Genomic DNA, 20,117 nt, shown 5'->3' on the forward strand with positions numbered 1-20,117 from the left:
CCCCACCCCCTTTCCTTGAGAACCATCCCATGAGCAGAGTTCTGCTGACCCCCCTCCCCCCCAAAAAAAAAGAGAAAAGAAAGGACCTGTACTATTGGATCAATTATAGTAAAGTATTAAGTGGTTTTCATACATGGTTTTTTTACAATGCAATAGAGAGAGGGAAATGATGTTCCAAATTCATATTGTAAAATAGATTACATCCCATTTAGTTAGAAATGTGGTGTGCACACAGTTCGAGGTCTTTTGAGATAGTTTCCAATTAGTTCTGTGTGTCTCTGGCTTAAAACCTCTCCTGCTGTGCTGAGTCCTGTTGATTGCAATTGCAATATGGAAAACAGCTAATTGGCTGTGAAGACCCCTACCGATGCTACCCCTGCTGGCAATCTGTTTATGGTTTTTCAAAATGCAGTTCTGTGTCTCCTTCGTCTGTAAGAAGACACAAAGGTAGCTGCAGCCTTTTTAGGTTTTTGATGGCATGTGTGAGAGTGTGTATGTGCTTTAATGTTACATATTTTCAGATTGTTCCAACAGGAGAATGTTCCTTGTTCAGCCGAATGCCCACTTCATAATATATGGTTTATGAAACTGCAACAAGCGTCAGATTGCCCTCTGCCCTCTTATGGTTCCCTTCCTTTCCTTCTTTATTTGAAATGGGAGCTTTCGAAAGTTATTTGTAATATGGCTTCAGAAAGGGTTAGGTCTGCTGTTCAAGTGGGGCAGGTTAAGAAATCATTTTTGCCCTTGAGTATGGATAAATGAATGCAAGGCCTTGAGGATGGGTAAGTAAACTAGTTACTAGTATATCAGATAAAATAAATGTGCGGTAAACAGGAATAGGAATATTAAACATGATGTGCTAACTTTGCATTGCATTTTAATGTTTTGCCCTCTGAGATCCTAGATGGTAGATTTGCTAAAGTTCCCATCAAGAATATGACTTTTCTTTGTAACATTCAAATATTTAAACAGTCACTCGTGTGTTTTTCTGCTCTAGTTTTCATCAAGGGGAGAAGGTTTTGTGGTTTATCTTTTGAGTATCTTCCTTGAAGGAACTAATAAATCTACCAGACTATTTGAATGTTGTTGTATTTCTTAGACCTGCTATCATGGTCAGTTCCTAGGTTGTCATTGTTAATCATTAATAATTGGTTCTGTTGAGGTTGTGACTTTGTATTTTGTTTATTGGTTGGTTTATTGGTTGGTTAACAGTAATAAACAATTGGTGGTGGCGATGGCACAATAAGTATGCTGCTACTGATTGTGATTTTGGATTTGGATTTGATATCCCGCTTTATCAGTACCCGAAGGAGTCTCAAAGTGGCTAACAATCTCCTTTCCCTTCCTGCCCCACAACAAACACTCTGTGAGGTGAGTGGGGCTGAGAGACTTCAGAGACGTGTGACTAGCCCAAGGTCACCCAGCAGCTGCATGTGGAGGAGCAGGGATGCGAACCTGGTTCACCAGATTACAAGACTACTGCTCTTAACCACTATACCACACTGGCTCTCGATTTTCAGCATTTATAAACTGCCTTTCTGGATCATGTCCACTCAAGGCAGGAAATAAATTTTGCTTTATTTTACTTAAACTTTTTAGTATGAATTTCTGGGGAAGAGGTTCCTCATAGGTTCGCAGATCCACAAAACTCAGCTTGAAACAGCAGAGGTCACTGTGCTTATTACAGAATTTTTTTAGAGCATCAGTCAGTTCAGTGTTATGAAGATTCACAGAATGTTACTAGAGCCACCTAGATATTATAACCCTTTTGTTTCTGGATGCGACTAGACCATTTAATGTTTCCATTGGAACCTGGGATTAGTCCTGTCATACTCTGTTCCCTGTAATTGCGCCCAGAAAACAGCTGGTGCTGGGGGAGAGAGAAGGAAAGAAAATTGTTCTGATACTTCCTTTTTCTCCAGTTGCTAAACTGGGAGCATGGGGCAAGAAGGGTTGCTAGGCAAATTGAGATTTTAGGATATATGTTAGATTGTTTTTTAAGGATTGCTCTCCCCCACGCCCTATGTTTTTAGCTGTTTCTATTTTAGCTGTAAGCCACCTTGAGTCCCTGTCAGGGGGAAAAGGTGGAATATAAATAAATGTAATGTAACAATAAATATAGGAACAGGGGCGGGATTACTGGATATCTGGATCCCAAGTAGATAAGGCAAACAGCTACACAGTTCATAGCTATCTGTTTATTATGTTCTCTGGACAAGGCAAGGTGTCTTGATAAGAACAGCCGTGTTAAAGGTTTGTGGTACAGAAAGCATCCAATTTTTAGAAGCTGAGGCACAAATTAAATACGATCTTTGCATAATGGGGTCTTGATGTACTGTAGTTACTGTAGCTACAGGAGAGTCAGGAGACAAAATCTTATTTACAAGTACAATATCGTATCTGACAGTGTGATCCTATATTTAGAAGTAAACAGCAGTGACACTGCTGCCAAAAGAGGAATTAACCCTTGGCTCCAGGATAGAGTAAGAAATTAAACATGAAGCCTGGTGAACTTGATTTAGTATGCTTAATCAGCATCCCTTATAGGACATCATACTACGCCTCCCTCCAAACAGAGGCTTGATACTGTGCCCACATGAGTACATTTTGTGTATGCTATACAAAAAAATGCAAAGCTGCGGGGCTGCTCAGTTTGTTGACAGACATTTTATATCTCTTATTTATTTGGGATGCTCTATCGCAGAATGCAGGTGAGTTGCCGCTTGGTATTATGAAGGCAGTTGGAGAACTATCCACATACGAACTACAGTTAAAAAAGAAAATGAGCAGCAGAGGGCAGTGGTGCTGTGCTTGAATGTTGAAAAAAGATATAAACCTTTCTCTGTGTGTGTGCTGTGTGTGTGTGTGTGTGTGTAATGGAGGGGGGCCAGGAATCTGTTATATGAGACTGGGATGCTTCCATCGATAACAGGCAGAAGATCTTGAAAGTTCTACTTATATCTTGTATTTGTCTTAATAGATAGTGTGTGGAATTAGAAACCCCCTCCCCCCCAAAAAGTGCAATTATTTATATGGCTACCTGAGTTCTGTTTCTGGTGATAATAGCAAAACATTGGTTTATTTGGCATTGCAATAAAATGTATAAATTTAGACTGACACTCATAGGGCAGGGTGTGTGACTTCCAGGCAGACTTTGAGTCCCAGCAGCTCCTTACAAATTGGCCATAGCATTATCCCATGTTATTATAGAAACATGGCAGATATTCACCTCGTTCTTGCAGCTACAGCCTGGTTCTTTCTTCTAAACCCTTGCCAAATTTAAGTGCAAATGGATCAGGAACGTTCACCTTCAATAGATAATTTCCCAGAACTTGCTCCCACAGGAGGCAGTCATGCCCAACAACTTGGGTGGCCTTTAAAAAGAAGATTAGAGAAATCCATGGAGGAGTTGGCTATCAGGTGCTGATAACAGCAAAGTTGCAGTTTCGATCTCCATTTGGGGCAGCTGCATATTCCTGCATTGCAGGTGTTAGACTTGATGATCCTCAGGATCCCTTCCAACTGTTCTATGATTCTGTGATCTGGTTGGCCACTGAGAGAACAGGAGGCTGGACTAGATGGACCATTGGCCTGATCCAACAGGCTCTTCTCATGTTCTTAAGAAGGAAAGAGTTGAGTTAGATCACAGCCTTTAAAAATAGGCAACATCACAAGAGCTTGAGCTGCTTAACTTCCAATCCTCTTCTCATTTTAGTTCAATCGCAACAGGTCCTAGCTAAAATTCTAAACTGTGGCCAAACATTAAGAGAACTAGTTCATTAATTTTCAGTGAACTCTGAAACAACCTCGCACCAAATTTGGTGTCTTTCTTGGAGTCAACGTTTCCTAGAAATAGTTCCAGAGTTTCTCTGGCAGCCTCTTTAGAGTTGCTTTTGATTGTTTCACCTTAATTGGAACATGTGGATAAGATTGCTAAGCAGTGGAGCTATTGCTGTTTCATTGTTTATACGCATACTTAATTTTCCATGGCGGTAGTGGGTTTGTGGCATGTCTAAATGTAGCAACTGCAGGAACCAAGTAAATCAGAGATACTCAGTAATGTTGAATTTTCATATATAGCCTAATACTAAAAGTAAAAGTTTCATATACAGCCTAATACTAAAAGTAAGAATTACCTTTCTGGGTCAGAACAAGGACCACCTGGTCCTTATATGTCGTATAGTATAGTATAGTATAGTATAGTATAGTATAGTATAGTATAGTATAGTATAGTATAAATTTTACTGAGGCACCTAAGACCTTGCTACCCAATTGGCTTACAGTCCAGTTTGGATAAAGAACAAACAGAAAATAAAACCAAAACTGAAAGAGAAGACTCAGACATGTGAAACAGGCAATAATATATTATTGCAGGTTAAGCCAGTTTGGAGGAACATACACTGTGGGATCGTAATATACTAACCTGATATATAATTTTAATATTAATAGGTAAAGGTAAAGGACCCCTGACCATTAGGTCCAGTCGTGGCCGACTCTGGGGTTGCGGCACTCATTTCGCTTTATTGGCCGAGGGAGTTGACGTACAGCTTCCAGGTCCTGTGGCCAGCATGACTAGGCCGCTTCTGGCGAACCAGAGCAGCACACGGAAATGCCGTTTACCTTCCCGCTGGAGCTGTACCTGCTTATCTACTTGCACTTCATGCTTTCGAACTGCTAGGTTGGCAATACAGTGGAGTAAATAACTTCTCTTATTTTAACCTTTGAGCATTGCCCATTCTCCTTTGTTCCTCACATCCTTCTTTGGCAGGGTTCTGTAGTTCAGCAGCATAATCAAGGTTCCCATTAACATGTTATTCCCCCCCTAATGTGTGTTATACAGTCATACCTTGGAAGCCAAACACCTTGGGAGTTGAATGTTTTGGCTCCCGAACGCCGCAAACCCAGAAGTGAGTGTTGCAGTTTGCGAATGTTCTTTGGAAGTCAAATGTCCAATGCGTCTTCCACGGCTTCCGGTTGTGCGCAGGAAGCTCCTGCAGCCTTGGTTGTCGAACGTTTTTGGAAGTCGACAACCAAGGTACGACTGTAATTGGATCAAATAACATATGCCACAGAAGACTGTTAGAACTGCAATCCTATACCCACTTGCCTCGCAGTTAGCCCCATTGGACTCAGTTGGGCTTAGTTTTGCACAGACCTGTGTAAGATGGCACTGTAAGCGCAACATGAGACCAGTAGCTTATCTGAAGTGCAATAGCTGCTTGGCTGTTATGTACTGTGTTGAATAGGATCCAAAATGCAGCAGTCTGATTGGTCCTAGAACAATAGGATTCAGAATGCAGCAGTCTGGTCCTAGAACAATAGAACCCAGATTGCAGCAGTCTGATTGGTCCACAGGAACCACCCAATCCAGCTCCAGGTGGAAGTGAATCCGCAACCTGATTGGCCTACAGGAGGATCCCGGAATTAGCCAATCACGTGGGGCCCATTGTGGAAATAATGTATATAAAGCAAACATTCTGGGGGAACTTCCATTCCTCCTCACCACTATGAGCTGAATAAAGAGTATGAAATCCACTCTTGACTCCGAGTATATTTCATTGGCTTATGCTGCCTGTAATTAATTTGCTCAGTGTTTTCATTAGCGTAGCATATGCTAATCATACCTCTATTCTAGAGCAGTTAGGGTAGGCAATTTCTACTCTCGGACTTCTTTTTGCTTTGCATTTTTGTTTCTCTTCTTTTAGTAGAATTTCCAGTGCTTTGTAAATACACAAGTTCTTGAGCATTACTTTTTAGTGGGGCTAAAAGTTAGACTCTTGGATTTCCTGAAGTCCTTGTGGGTTACAGAAATCCTACCAGGAGCACATGCCAACCACTTGCGATATGTTGCCTACACCTTCTGCAGACAACTGCAAAACAGCTTTAGTCAAGAAAGAATACGTAGGCACTATATGACTCAAAGTGGCAAGCTGTTGCTCATCCAAAAGCCAGAGAGAGTTTTCGACCTGGTGTCTGTTTGAGAGAACAAGTTGCTTACGTGGTGCTGACATTTCTTTTCCTCATGCTTCTGAATTTTGACAAAAGGTAGTTGGAAGGGATTTTATCCCCCTCTTACTGAGCATTCTAGTCTGCAAAGTTCTGCCCACGTGCAGGAGATAATAGCTGAACAGTTCACATAGCTGAACACTCAAGCCAATGACAGCAGAGCTCTGGTTCAGCCATACAAATGGCAGCAGGAGGATACCTCCAGTTGCATGTCTGATTCTCCCCTGCACACACGTAGAATTTTGCCACTCACTTGAATCTGTGGTAGTATGAAAACAAGGGGAGGCACCATGAGCTCAGTACTGTCATGTGACTAACCGTAACAAGTTGATGCTCAAATCCTACCTGTGGTAGCAACGTAAGTTACTTTGAAAGTATGCTCAGGATAAAATTTACTAGAGCTGTGTCAAACTTGGCAGTGAACAAGGAACATTGTAGTTTTTAGTGTAATGATTCTGAAGTACAGTGGTACCTCAGGTTACAGACGCTTCAGGTTACAGACTCCGCTAACCCAGAAATAGTACCTCGGGTTAAGAAGTTTGCTTTAGGATGAGAACAGAAATCGCACAGCAGCAGCGGGAGGCCCATTAGCTAAAGTGGTACCTCAGGTTAAGAACAGTTTCAGGTTAAGAATGGACCTCCGGAACAAATTAAGTTCTTAACCTGAGGTACCACTGTAAAACAATTCCTCCTCAGGTGTTCAGAATCTGTATCCTTGGAGTGAGGAAACTCCTGCATTGAGTAAGAAAATCTGTGAGTTTGGCTGAACACATTTGCCAATTCTCTGCCCAGTTGGAAACCTTGTACTTTGAGGGTTTCCAGTTGTTGTTGTTATTTATATACCACCCTATACCTGGAGATCTCAGGGCGGTTGTGGGGAAAGTTGTAAGTACATTCAGTGAGTAGACTTGCTGTACAATCCCCCTTCAGTGCAGGAAGATCAGGGTGGAGGGGATGTATCATGCAATTCCACACCCTCATGGATACAGATTCCAATGCTGGAAAGGACTACAGTGTTTAGTGAAAGCGAGCCTATGATTTCTTGCAAAACAACTTTTTTCAACTTAACTGTCTAAAGCAAAAATAGCTTGAGAAAATCATAGTCTCTATAAATGTTCTCATAAACTTTAGCACGAGATTCTTAGGAAAAGACCAGAAGTGTTCTGGATTTGTTTTCAAAGCTTGGTTCAGACTAGCTGCTTGGAGACTTTTGTCAAGTGCTCTTTTCTATTCTGATAAATTATTCTGTGGATTGCTAAAGTCCTGAGCAGTCTGAAAGTTTTACAGCCTGCTAATGAAAACGTGTTGAGTGTTAGAAACAAGTTGGCGCTGCAAATGGCAACATTTCCCCCCACAGAATGCTATTTTAATATTTCCTCCTCCTCTCAAGATGGCAGTGCAAAACCTTGGATAGTATGATCGGGGGGGGGGGAGGGGAGATGATGGGCTAGAAAGATGGAGGGAAGTTGCTGGCTCTTTTAAGTTTTTCTAGCAGTGATGTATGACAGTGTTGCTCTGTCTGGAAGATCACCCTAACCCTGCATTCACAAGTAGGAATGAATTGTGGGGATAGGGAGAGCGCACATTCAAACACATACAACACAGAAAAATCCTTCACACAAGCAAAGGAGGAAGGCTATGCAGAGAGGATATTAATATCCAGTACTGGGTTAAACCACAGAGCCTAGGACTTGCCGATCAGAAGGTTGGCGGTTCGAATCCCCACAACGGGCTGAGCTCCTGTTGCTTGGTCCCTGCTCCTGCCAACCTAGCAGTTCGAAAGCATGTCAAAGTGCAAGTAGATAAATAGGTACCACTCTGGCGGGAAGGTGAACGAGTTTCCGTGCACTGTTCTGGTTTGCTAGAAGCGGCTTAGTCATGCTGGCCACATGACTCGGAAGCTGTACGCCGGCTCCCTCAGCCAATAAAGCGAGATGAGTGCCGCAACCCCAGAGTCAGCCACAACTGGACCTAATGCTCAGGGGTCCCTTTACCTTTACCTTACTTCTATCAGACCTTGGATATGGAGGTTTCAGAGCAAAACCTGCCCAATCTTTTTAGGCTTTGTAGTGATAGAATCATAGAATTGTCAAGTTGGAAGGGACCACAAGGGTCAATGAGTCCAACCTATGAAGGCAGCCCTGCTTAGGGAAGTTTTTAATGTTTGAAGTTTTATTCTGTTTTTAATGTTCTCTTGAAAGCTGCCCAGAGTGGCCGAGGAAATGCAGCCAGATGGGTGGGATAGAAATAAAAAAAATTGTTGTTGTTGTTGTTGGCTCATACTCTATCAACTGAGCCATGTATGCTATATGATAAGGTTTTGGAAAGTGACAGAGCAAGGCAATAAATTAATTGGTTATTTTCAAAGAAGTCTTGTAGCTCGGTTCATATCGTGAATGCAGTGGGCCTAATCTTTTCTGAATGAAAGATGGGAAAGGTTGGATATAAAACTTAAGGAAGAGGGTTTATAACATGGAAATCTTGCCAATCCATGGGACTCCATTGGGAAACCCAGCCAGATGAGTGGGGTATAAATAAATTATTATTATTATTATTATTATTATTATTATTGACACTTAAGAGTCCAACTCCACAACTTTATGATTCACAGCAGCAGAGTCCTATATTCTATATTTGGCAAGGCTTACTGCCTATTAAACATGTTTTGAGTTGCATTCTTAATGCTCATCAGTCAAAAACATTTTCGTTGGCTCCTCTATCTGCTTAATAGAGATTCATAGTTCACAGACTGGGGTGGGGTGGGGGAGGAGAGGAGAGAGGAGAGGAAGAAGCCCTATTTCAGGGGTGGTCTAGTCCAAGATAAAAAAACTATAAGAAGCAAGGACCTTGATGTTAACTATCAATAGTTAACATGTGGAAAGCAGATTGAGCAGGCTGTCACCTAGTCAAGTCTTCCCACTATGGAAAGATGAATTGGATTTGTTTTGAAGTTGGAGTGGGGGATCATTCTTTTCAGTAGGGTGCAAATCTTCCCCACACTGGCGAGCCCACGTTGACAAGTGGGTGAGAGCACCACCTGCCTGTCACTTGTCAGGTGATTGACAGGTAGTTTGTCCCACCCACCTGTCAAAGATGGCCCAGGTAGTGGGGGGGGAGAGATACTGCCATGCAGGATTGAACTCCCCTTGCATCAGCTGACTCACTGGCGACAAGCCCAAACTGAACAGGATCAAATTTTACTCTCTTTAGCCAAGGCACTACCTGCCCCATACCTGGTGTCACATGTGACATCAGGTGTCAGGCAGGTGGGCGTGGCTTCAGGAACAGTGTCTCATTGGCCAAGTGGAAAGCCCTAGCTAAATATTCCATATTTCTGGTTTAAATTGTAGTAAACATTTTAGATTCACATTTGTACATTTAAATTAACTTATGTCAGTTTTATGCAAATCTGTGTCATCTTGTGTTCCCTTTTTTGCCCATGTGCTTCTCTTTTTTCCCTTCTTTCTTTTTGTGATTCGGAATTGCTGCCATAAAGCAAAATGTTTAATTTTGTAAATAACCCGGTAAAATAATTGAGTTTGCACTACCTTGCTGGAGAAATAGGCTGGCTCAGTTTCAGATAGATAGACTATTGTATTATATTTACTCTCCTCAACCCAGAAAACCTACAGAGCCCTGATTAAATTTTTTGAAAAATCAAGATAGAGAGGTTTGCAAAGCTGTTTGAATTATTATCAGATGAATGATTTATATGATTCATAAGCTACGTAAATCTCAATAAACCTCTCTGCTAAAGATGTTCTATTGAATGTCATTCTGAGTGCAATGTGTACTTCAAATCATGCTGCCACCCATGGTTTGAGGAAAATGTTAATCCTGTCAAAAAAGAAGATTGTGAGATTTTCTAATATTAACTTTTGCCTTGGCTTTTCTTCTTGTTAAAGGCTCACTTTCTATTAATTCAAATCCAATATTAGAAGTAGAATTAAATTTGAAATTATTCCTGAGGTTTGATTTTTATTTTATAAGCTGGATGGAAATACAAGAAGTTTATTAAAATAGTATTTTTGTGCATTATATTGAAAGCCGTTACTAACTTCATGGGATTCTATTCGTTCAGTTCATTTAAGGGAAATGTCAACATAAGCTACAACATTACAATTACTGATATTGTTGCACTCATGAACAGCACAGTTGGATTAGAACTAAATTGCATGGGGTTTGTGGTAGGTAAAGGTAATGGTAAAGGACCCCTGGACTGTGAAATCCAGTCACAGGCACTCATCTTGCTTTTCAGGCCGAGGGAGCCGGCGTTTGTCTGCAGACAGTTTTCCGGGTCATGTGGCCAGCATGACTAAACTGCTTCTGGCGCAATGTAACACTGTGACAGAAGCCGGAGCACACGGAAATGCCGTTTACCTTCCCGCTGCCTTCCCACATAAGAATATGTGTGGGGAAGACTTCAGACAATAAATAATTTCAAAACCAGTCTCCTTCTAAGTTGCTGCTGCTTATCATTTTCTTTTGATCCATGTTAAGAAGGGTGTCCATGATCAACAGGACTGGATTTTACAACATCTGAGTTATATTTACGTGTATGTCCATGCGTGTTTTCAATCCAGGAACACACTGTGCAGGAACAAACTGTGCATTATTGTCAGCTGCGCATTAAAAACAATAGTCTTCTAACCTGAAGTTGGGTTATTCGGTGCACAAAATGTACAAAATACTGTTCCATCCTTAAACAATGAGACCTTATTTTGACTATGCTTTTAATATGGGTACGTATTTTTATTATTTTATTTTATTCTCTTTGTAAATCACTTCAGTGTTTTTTGTTACATGAGTTCAATAAGCTTAAATAACCTTACCTTTCATAGAGAAAGTGTGAGCCATTTTTAAAGCTTTATCTTTTCTTAACCGCAAGCACATTCATGACAATTGTATCAGCCATAGTGTTACTGGGACCCTTTTCATCCTGGCTTAGAACAAATCAACCACGCTTATTATTATTACTGCAGTTGTCATTACTATCAAACAACCAGGATATTTTGGGAGTGGGGGTGTTTTATTGTATTATATTATCATTTGAAGATGTAACCCACCCCAGGACCATGTGGTTGAACAGTGGGTAGCAGGTATAATTGATGGTGGTGGGTTTAAAATATTAGAGATGCAATTTCTAATATTTTAGAAATATTTGCCAACAGCCCCAGAACACAGTGATGCTACAGTTTTGTTTAGGTCCGATAGTCCTACTCCTTTATGCAATTGAATCTATAAACTTGCTACAACATGTTTATTGTTAGCAGAGAATAACCTCAGAGTTGTTGTAACAACCATTTGTAATCCTGGAAACTGCGTTGCCTTTTCAAAACTGTCTCTTAAGTGAAATGAACTTCAAGTCAGTTCACTGAGAATACAAAACCACTCTGCTATGTTGCTATGCAAAGATTAAAATTTAATTTTAAACGGAGTAACCATAGCGTAGAAACAAAGGGGGGGGGAAATACTTTATGAAGCTTCCTTGTGAGCATGAATTTCACAGCTGCTTCATATTTGTACTGAAATGTTAGCAAGATCAGTGGAAGGCAGATAGATATGGCCTATCATTGATTTCATCTCATTGTCTATGGACATCCTCTGCAAACAGTTTTAAGGAAGCATGCAAAATACATTGTAATACATTATTAGAAGGAAAACCTCTGGAATGCTTTGTGTCAAACCTGTGTGTTATATATGTAGACAAACAGGAACAAAAGAAACTTAAATGGGCATTTGATGAAAGTTATACTATCTTTCTTTCTTTCTTTCTTTCTTTCTTTCTTTCTTTCTTTCTTTCTGACAGCCAGTGTGGTGTAGTGGTTAAGAGCGGTAGACTCATAATCTGGTAAACCGGGTTCGATTCCCGCTCCTCCACATGCAGCTGCTGGGTGACCTTGGGCTTGTCATACTTCTTTGAAGTCTCTCAGCCCCACTCACTTCACAGAGTGTTTGTTGTGGAGGAGGAAGGGAAAGGAGAATGTTAGCCGCTTTGAGACTCCTTCGGGTAGCGATAAAGCGGGATATCAAATCCAAACTCTTCTTCTCTCTTCTTTCGATACCTTATTTTATTTTTGGTAGCATAACCAAGTTGGGATGCATAACCACATTGGGATGCTAAAGTGGTGATGGTTCTTTTAAAACTTTCTAGGCAGAGAAACTGATATTTCTATTTTCAGCATCATAGCTGAGAGCTTAACAAGACTTGTCCAATGTTGCCATATGCAAGGTTCAAACTGTTGCTTGCCTTCTTAAATCTGGGGGGATTTGTTAAACTACCATCTGGAGAATGCAGAACCCCCTCAAGAATGCATACGTTGACCATCCCTGCTCTTAAATTAGAGAAACCCCCCCATTCCTCTTCCCATCCCCCACTACTTTCATTTGTGTTGGTTAAAAAAAAAATGGCCTCACCTAGCAAATATTTTTTCCATGTTGTTCCAGGTTGTGAGTCTTCACTTGATCTGACATTTCAAAAGGCCACAGCTGCTGTGAATGAGATCTTTCTGACTCTCAGAGATGTTGCAAGAGCTCGGGCTTACATGAAGCAGTTTAATTCCGTACATGTTCCAGGAAGCCAAATTCAACAGGCAAGTTGCTGTGTCTTCTTAAAAAAAAAATCCATGTGTTACTTTATAGCAGTGTTTCCCAAACTTAGGTCTCCGGCTGTTTTTGAACTACAAATCCCATCATCCCTGACCACTGGTTCTGCTATCTGGGGATTATGGGAGTTGTAACCCAAAAACAGCTGGAGACCCAAGTTTAAGAAGCCCTGGTTTGGAGCATTGGCAAAACTACCTGTAGCAAAATGTGACTGATTTTGTAGTTGTTTAATGCAGAACGTATTCTACTAATCTACAAGTGGGTTTGTAGAATTGTCTTTCCCTTCCAATGTTCTTAATAGCCATTGCTTAATTGAAAGGATATCTACTGAACCACAGCAGCTATAACATTGCCATCCATCTAATGTTGTTTCTGTGCTAGCCTCACCAGTTTCAGGGAGCTTACATGTACCCATGAAGGCCACCTGCTCTATAAAATAGAAAGGGATGCACTGTGGTTTAAACCACTGGGCCCCTGGGCTTGCCGATCAGAAGGTTGGTGGTTCGAATCCCCACGACAGGGTGAGCTCCCATTGCTCTGTCCCAGCTCCTACCAACCTAGCAATTTGAAAGCACACCAGTGCAAGTAGATGAATAGGTACCACTGCGGTGAGATGAGCACTACAACCCCATAGTTGCCTTTGACTGGACTTAACCACCCAGGGGTACTCTACTCTACTCTACTCTACTCTACTCTACTCTATAGAATAGTCATCCATTTAGCAGTAACCACTAAATGTATCCAGCTTAAAAAGAATAGAAATCAAACTATAGCATCTTTTTATTGATACATTTTCTGTGCATGAAACAGTTAACCACCCCCCCCCCCCAATATATTATGTAAGTTATCAGAGTTTGGAACAACCAGTTACTGAAGCTTTTGCTCTGTGCTTTTTGGTAGCACCTTTGTTGATGTTTTCTAGACAATTTGTCACCGTGTTCCTATTTCTCAGCCCTTAATTTCAGATAGCATCATGTCCCTGATGTACCATTGTTAAGCACTGATTGATTCTTTTTAGCTGCTGTAGTCTTAAACTAGAAGTACGAAGAGTGCAAGAGAGGATTCCTGCCCCCGCCCCAATAAGAAAGAACATTTTTCCTCATCCGGTTGCATAGACAGGGATGTTTAATGGTTATACCTTACCTTCCACACAGCCAAGATCATAGAGGGAGTGAAACCATACTGGCTATCATGCCATCACCCATCCCCAGGTCCTTGGCCAGAGTGGGTCCAGCTGCCGCCCCCGCCCCCCATGGATAATCAGTAACTACAATGGATTGAATCCAGATTTCATTAGTCTTACTTGGAATAGACCCATTGAATTCAATGGGACTTATATTAGCCATGACTAAAGTATAATTAACCAAATCTGGATCCAACCTAAATACAGAGACGTTCTGCTTATTTCAGTGGAACTTATTTCCAATAAGTGTGCTTTGAATCAAAGCTTAAGTGATTTTATATATATATATTAAAAAATCACATATTTCCTGTTTTGACATCCTTTCCCTTTTAAGCATATCATTTTGAATGAATTTGTTTCTCTTTCCCAAAGGAATAATTGTGTGTGTTCAACAAGCCGTATTTTATGTTTTTGAGTCCCAGCCAGTCATATAACACACAGCTAATGTCTGCTGCATCATTCTTGGCTCAGTTAAAATGTAAATGTGTATTGGAGGAAGCTTTGAGTGGCACATCTACATTTTCTTAGTGGCTGCATGGAAGAAAAAGATCTTTATTTGACAGCGCAAACTGCTGGACACAAAAATGTGTCTTTAATGGCTATAATGTTTTAGAAAATCATTTTCCCCCAGGTTGTTCAGTTTAAGTAGTTAGTTTCTCATTTGTTTTTCTTTTTTCTGTCTAAGGTAAGTGGCACTTCTGTTTATCATTTCTGCAGCATGACTCCTACATGTGTTTTCTAAGAAAACTAGAGATTGACATTCTTGGAATAGCTCAGTAAGGAAACATTGGCTGCCATAAATGGAACACATTAATTCAGTTTTGTAGATTGTAATACTGGCTACTGAAATTATATTAGTTGGTTGTTACTGCTTTAGATCTGCTGTAATTGTATAAATGTAGAAAACTTTATAAACTGTATACAGTAAGCTTTCACTAAAAGCATTCCTCTGGTTTAAAGTGCCTACTTTATTTTATTTGCATTACGGTTGGATCCAGGGACCTGAAGAACCAGCAAAATACATGTTCAAATAGACAAAATGCTGTCCCTCACCAGCTCTGTATCAAAACGTCAGTTATGATGCTGGCTTTCCAAATGATGTTTGCAGTGTTTCAAATACAACCTTCCAAATCAATTTTCAAAATGCTGAAGTGATACACTCTCAGTAATGTGTTTAGTATATACATCAAAAGAGGATTGTAACATTTAAAAATCATTTTAAAAGCCAGATAAACCCAGACTCTTCATTAGTCTAGATATCCTATCCTTTGCTGCAATTCACCCCATGCAACTATGCATCCTTTTTACATACTTGTGTTTAATACATGATTAGTTAGCCATTGGAACACCGCTGTTCCCCATCCCAGCCAGTGTGTGTTGAGAGAGGGTAATGGTAATCATTACTGTTGAGAGACTTCAGTCCATTTGTGATCGATCCCCGATCATATCAATACAAAAAAGCAGCTCCAAAATTGCACAAGGCTAGGACCTAGTGAACGGACGCGGGTGGCACTGTGGGTTAAACCACAGAGCCTAGGACTTGCCGATCAGAAGGTCGATGGTTCGAATCCCCACGACGGGGTGAGCTCCCGTTGCTCGGTCCCTGCTCCTGCCAACCTAGCAGTTTGAAAGCACGTCAAAGTGCAAGTAGATAAATAGGTACCGCTCCAGCGGGAAGGTAAATGGCGTTTCTGTGCGCTGCTCTGGTTTGCCAGAAGCGGCTTAGGCATGCTGGCCACATGACCCGGAAGCTGTACGCCAGTTCCCTCGGCCAATAAAGCGAGATGAGTGCCGCAAACCCAGAGTCGACCACAACTGGACCTAATGGCCAGGGGTCCCTTTAACTTTAGGACCTAGTGAACTAATGTTATTTCTTGTGATGAGGTGTTTTGTTTTGTTTGTTTTTTGGCAAAAGCAAATATACCAGGCAGAGGTAAGAACTCCCTGGGATTCTGTACATTTTCCTCCCCTCATCTTCAGATTTTGTTAAAGTTCAGATTGTTGGATTTTTATTTTCCAAGAAGCTGAGTGCTTGTATCTTTGTGGAGCCAACCAGTGGGAATCAATGCAGAGACTCAATAGTCCAGTTTGAACCATCAACTAGGCAGAGGCTGAAAATGTTTCCCCAACATTAGTAGCGAAATAAAGCAGAATTGGTTTGTCTCGTGTTGCAAAAGCAGTATGAAAGATATCTGTGTGTGTGCCCTGTCTCTGTCTCCAGACAACATATTGATGCAAACAGGACAGTATCTTCTCCAGTGAGCAAGTTGTAGGCAGCTTCCACTCCTTTTTCCTCTCTTTTTTTAGCAGTTACCACAGTGACCATGAACATATCCCAACACAGTAAATTTCACAAGTGGGTTGTGCATTGTGAAATCACTTGTATATACACTTACGTTCAATGTTTAATATTTTCCAGGCCTCGTATAAACCATTGCTGAAGCAAGTGGTGGAAGAGATGTATAATCCGGATCGACCTGACTCTGTTGATATTGAGCACATGTCTTCTGGGCTCACAGACCTTCTGAAAACTGGGTTTAGTATGTTTATGAAGGTAAGGTTGCTATGCAGTTGCTCACGTGTACATCTTAACAGAGTTAAATGTGTAGCTGTTTTTGGAGGAAGCTGCTTCGTTTTATCTGTGACGTTGTTATCTCATAGTTTTCTGCCTAATATGCCCAAGTCATTGGCTACAGCCAGCTTTGGCATTTGACTTGCAGTAGAATACGGAACATGCATTTTGCAGTTTTAAAGTTTATATTTTATATATAGGTGGTAGCTCTGGAACTCCCTGCCCCCAAAGGTTAGGTTTTCTTTCTCTTTAATTGTTTTCCATCGGGAATGGAAAACTCCTTTTTAAGCATACGTTTGATTCTGTTGCTACTAAAAGTACTGATGTCGAGTACGGCTCTTTATTGTTTGTCACTGCTGTTTTTTGTTTATAATGTTTTTAGTGGTTGTTCTGCCGTTGTTTTTATGTTTGATTTTATATTTGTCAGCCACTTTGAACACTTTGTATCATCATCATCATCACTTTTAATTTGTATACCGTCTTTCTATCTTACAATATCCAAGGCGGTTTACAAGCTGAATAAACAATGAATGTACACCTTATAACAATCTAATGCAATACAAAAATTGTGATAATAAAACATAACTTTAAAATAAGCAACCTACATCAAATAAAGTAACATTCATCAATCATTAGAATAGTATAGAATAATAATATCAGCATATGAAAATTAAATAGAAATCCACTCTTAATTACAATAAATAATTTCTAAACTACAATCAATAAAACATTGGTAAGCCACAGAGCATAAAATAATACAATACAAATTGAGAAGCAGGGACTGGAGGGTGGGGCAAGGCAGGTGGAAGAAGGCCTTGCCTGATGAAGTCTCTCCAAAGATGGTTTCTTGAGGCCCACAAAGTACTGACTATTCCCTCTGCCTCTGTTAATAGTGGTTTCAATTCTTTCAACTCTCTTTCACCTGCTAGGATGAGCTTGGGTTTAGTTCACAACTGATTGCCAGAATTAGTGTATCTTTCTCCATAAGGGATGAACTCATTCCTACAATTCCACATAAACAGATTTTGCATTCACTGATTTTGCAGTGAAACTGCTGGTTTCCACATCAAATGCAAATGCAAACCATTTATTATCGGTCCATAATTAATAGCTGCAGCCTTCAACATCATACGATGCTTCCAAAAACAATTTGTCCATTCACTCATTTGTCTGCCGGTGCTGAAATTAACTAGGTCTAAAGAGAATACCGTTGCAATCAAAGGATTTGCCTGCTTCACAGGCCCTAGAGCTTAACTTCAGTCAGGAAGAAAGAAAGAAAGAAAGAAAGAAAGAAAGAAAGAAAGAGAGAGATGGGGGCAGAATCATTTAGGACTGATGGGGCGGGCGGAACCTTAGTTTCTGCAGTATATTTTTAAGCATCTCTCCTGATGAATACATTAGGCAGTACTCAATTATTATTATTATTATTTTAAAAAAGGTTAAAGCTCTTAAGAACAAGCATTGGAAGCAGTGAGTTATGCAGTAAATTGGAAACAACAGTGACTGCGTTAAAATGGCATTTCTCAAAATAGTTTTCCCTTGAAAGAAAAAAGAAGAATTATGAAGTGCTTATGAATTATACATGCCAGGAACAAATCTTCATGTTTCAGCAAATTATGAATCATTTCTTTTTCATCACCTTGCAATCAGCATCTTCTTCCTGAGGTATCCAAGAAGCATCCCCCTTTGAGCCAGGATACAGTGGTACCTCGGATTAAGAACTTAATTCGTTCCGTAGGTCCGTTCTTAACCTGAAACTGTTCTTAACCTGAGGTACCACTTTAGCTAATGGGGCCTCCCACTGCCGCCATGCCGCCAGAGCACGATTTCTGTTCTCATCTTGAAGCAAAGTTCTTAACCCGAGGTACTATTTTTGGGTTAGCGGAGTCTGTAACCTGAAGCGTCTGTAACCTGAAGTGTCTGTAACCCGAGGTACCACTGTATACTCCCCACCTGTTACATGGAGAAAGCCCCTAAGTGGGCAAACTTGGGGAATACAAAGCAGCCCAACGAAGTCTGCGTGTGCCGATTGGCTACAGAATGTTGACTGACCTTTGGGAGGAAACTAGCTTTTTCACCACCAGTCATGAGATAAGAACATTTGTGCCGATTTTGTCCTGGGATCCTTCCAGGCCTTTAACTGCACTGTCTGTGCCCACTTTCCCTGTTACAAATACGATGTAATGGCCTTCTTTTCCACTGGGTATGAATCCTCTCTCCCTCCTCACTTAATCATGCACACACACCCCAAAATGATTAATGAAGTTGCACAGCTTGTGGGAGTCATTAACAAGATCTGTTCAGGAAGGTGACAGGCAGGCGAGCAGCTCCCCAAATGTCTCTCAAGGGACAGCTCAGTATTCACTTTGGCAGCTGCAGGCTGGGAGGCAGGGAGGGAGAGACTAGCAAATCATGCTCTTGACCACTAATAGAAACTCCACGAAATTGCTCTGCTACATATATATTTTTTTGCTCATCTAGTTTTCTAGGTGGAAGTGCTCCCCTGTTCCCTGGCTTCCCAAGACTTATCTAAAAATGGTTTCTGTAACAGAGGTCCCTGCCTTTCTTGTCCTGGTGAGCCCTAAGTATAGATTAAGCCTTTTTCGCAGTTGCTGTTCATACTTCATAACTATGCTTGGGGCTGGATCTTGGGGTATCAAATTTCAGTGGTGCCCTGTGTGGTGCCAAAATCTGGTGCCCTTCCACCTCGCACTCTCCATTCTAAATCATAGTTACGGCGCTCCTGAAGCTCTGCGCCCAGTAACACTGAACCGGTTGCGCTCCCCTAAATTCGCCTCTGCTTTGCTCCACAGACAAACCAGCTGACTTTGAGCCAGGCAAACTAAGACACCACAAAAAGAGATTAAGGCAGCCTTTGCCAACCAAGTGCTTCCTGGGACTGATGGGAGTTGTAGTTCAAAATATCTGGAGGGCACCAGGCTGCCAAAGGTTGGATTGAGCCAATGGTCAGCTTTGGGATCTCTCTGAAAATAGAGAATCAGAGCCTCCCCTACATATCCAGAATGCACTGGCCAATGAATTGTCTTCTGTGCACCTTTTAATTTAATTTTTTTATTTTATTTTAACAATTTGTATGTCATTTAATCACAGTTTTCTTTATTTTTTAGTACTTTTTATTAATTTTCCATTTTATAATATTTAATCACATCATCATTGTTCACTTTACTTCTTTGGCTCTAAAGAGCTTATTGACTCCCCTCCCTCCCACCTCATGGTTTTCAGAGTTAACCTCCATATCATAGCATTTATACATTTTCCAATTTACGTTTCACTCATTTGATACGTCTCAATTTTAGATAAATATGAAAAGGTAAGTACGGTTAACATTACAAGTCTTCTTACTGTCCTGCCAGTGTTGTTAATTGCTTACAATGGTCCTTCAAATATTGGTTAAATTTGCTCCAGTCTCTTTGGAATGCTTGATTGTGCTGGTTTCGGATTTTCCTGGTCAGCTTCACTTCTTGTTCCTAATCACAGTTGTCTTTAAGCTGTGTAAGGGAGACACAGTACAATGAATGTATTTGATGTATCTTTCCCTGAATTTGGTAATTTATAAACCAGTCCTACAAGTTGTCAGGGACCGTGCTGAGGAGGAATGGTGAGAGCCTCCCCCTCCCCCTGCATGCAACTGTTAGTGTAGACAAGTTTTTGTACTCTTGTAGAATCAAAGAGGGTGTGTCAATGCCTCTTTGCTTCTTGTTTTTTGCTTCTTCCAAAATTAGGGATCTA

The 20,117-nt window shown here is 40.8% G+C and overlaps 1 protein-coding gene across 1 annotated transcript in view; it reads left to right on the forward strand.

Annotated features, from left to right (window-relative positions):
* Window positions 1–20,117, forward strand: part of SCFD2 (sec1 family domain containing 2) — a 155,475-nt gene that overhangs the window by 121,532 nt on the left and 13,826 nt on the right. The window contains exons 6-7 of the mRNA XM_081875817.1: window positions 12,454–12,599; window positions 16,215–16,349. Of these exons, the coding sequence (XP_081731943.1) occupies window positions 12,454–12,599; window positions 16,215–16,349 (281 nt within the window). The remainder of the gene's footprint in view (window positions 1–12,453; window positions 12,600–16,214; window positions 16,350–20,117) is intronic.

Source organism: Podarcis erhardii (assembly GCF_964252035.2).
Source record: "Podarcis erhardii genome assembly, chromosome: 9".
In the NCBI taxonomy this organism is placed as follows: domain Eukaryota; kingdom Metazoa; phylum Chordata; class Lepidosauria; order Squamata; family Lacertidae; genus Podarcis; species Podarcis erhardii.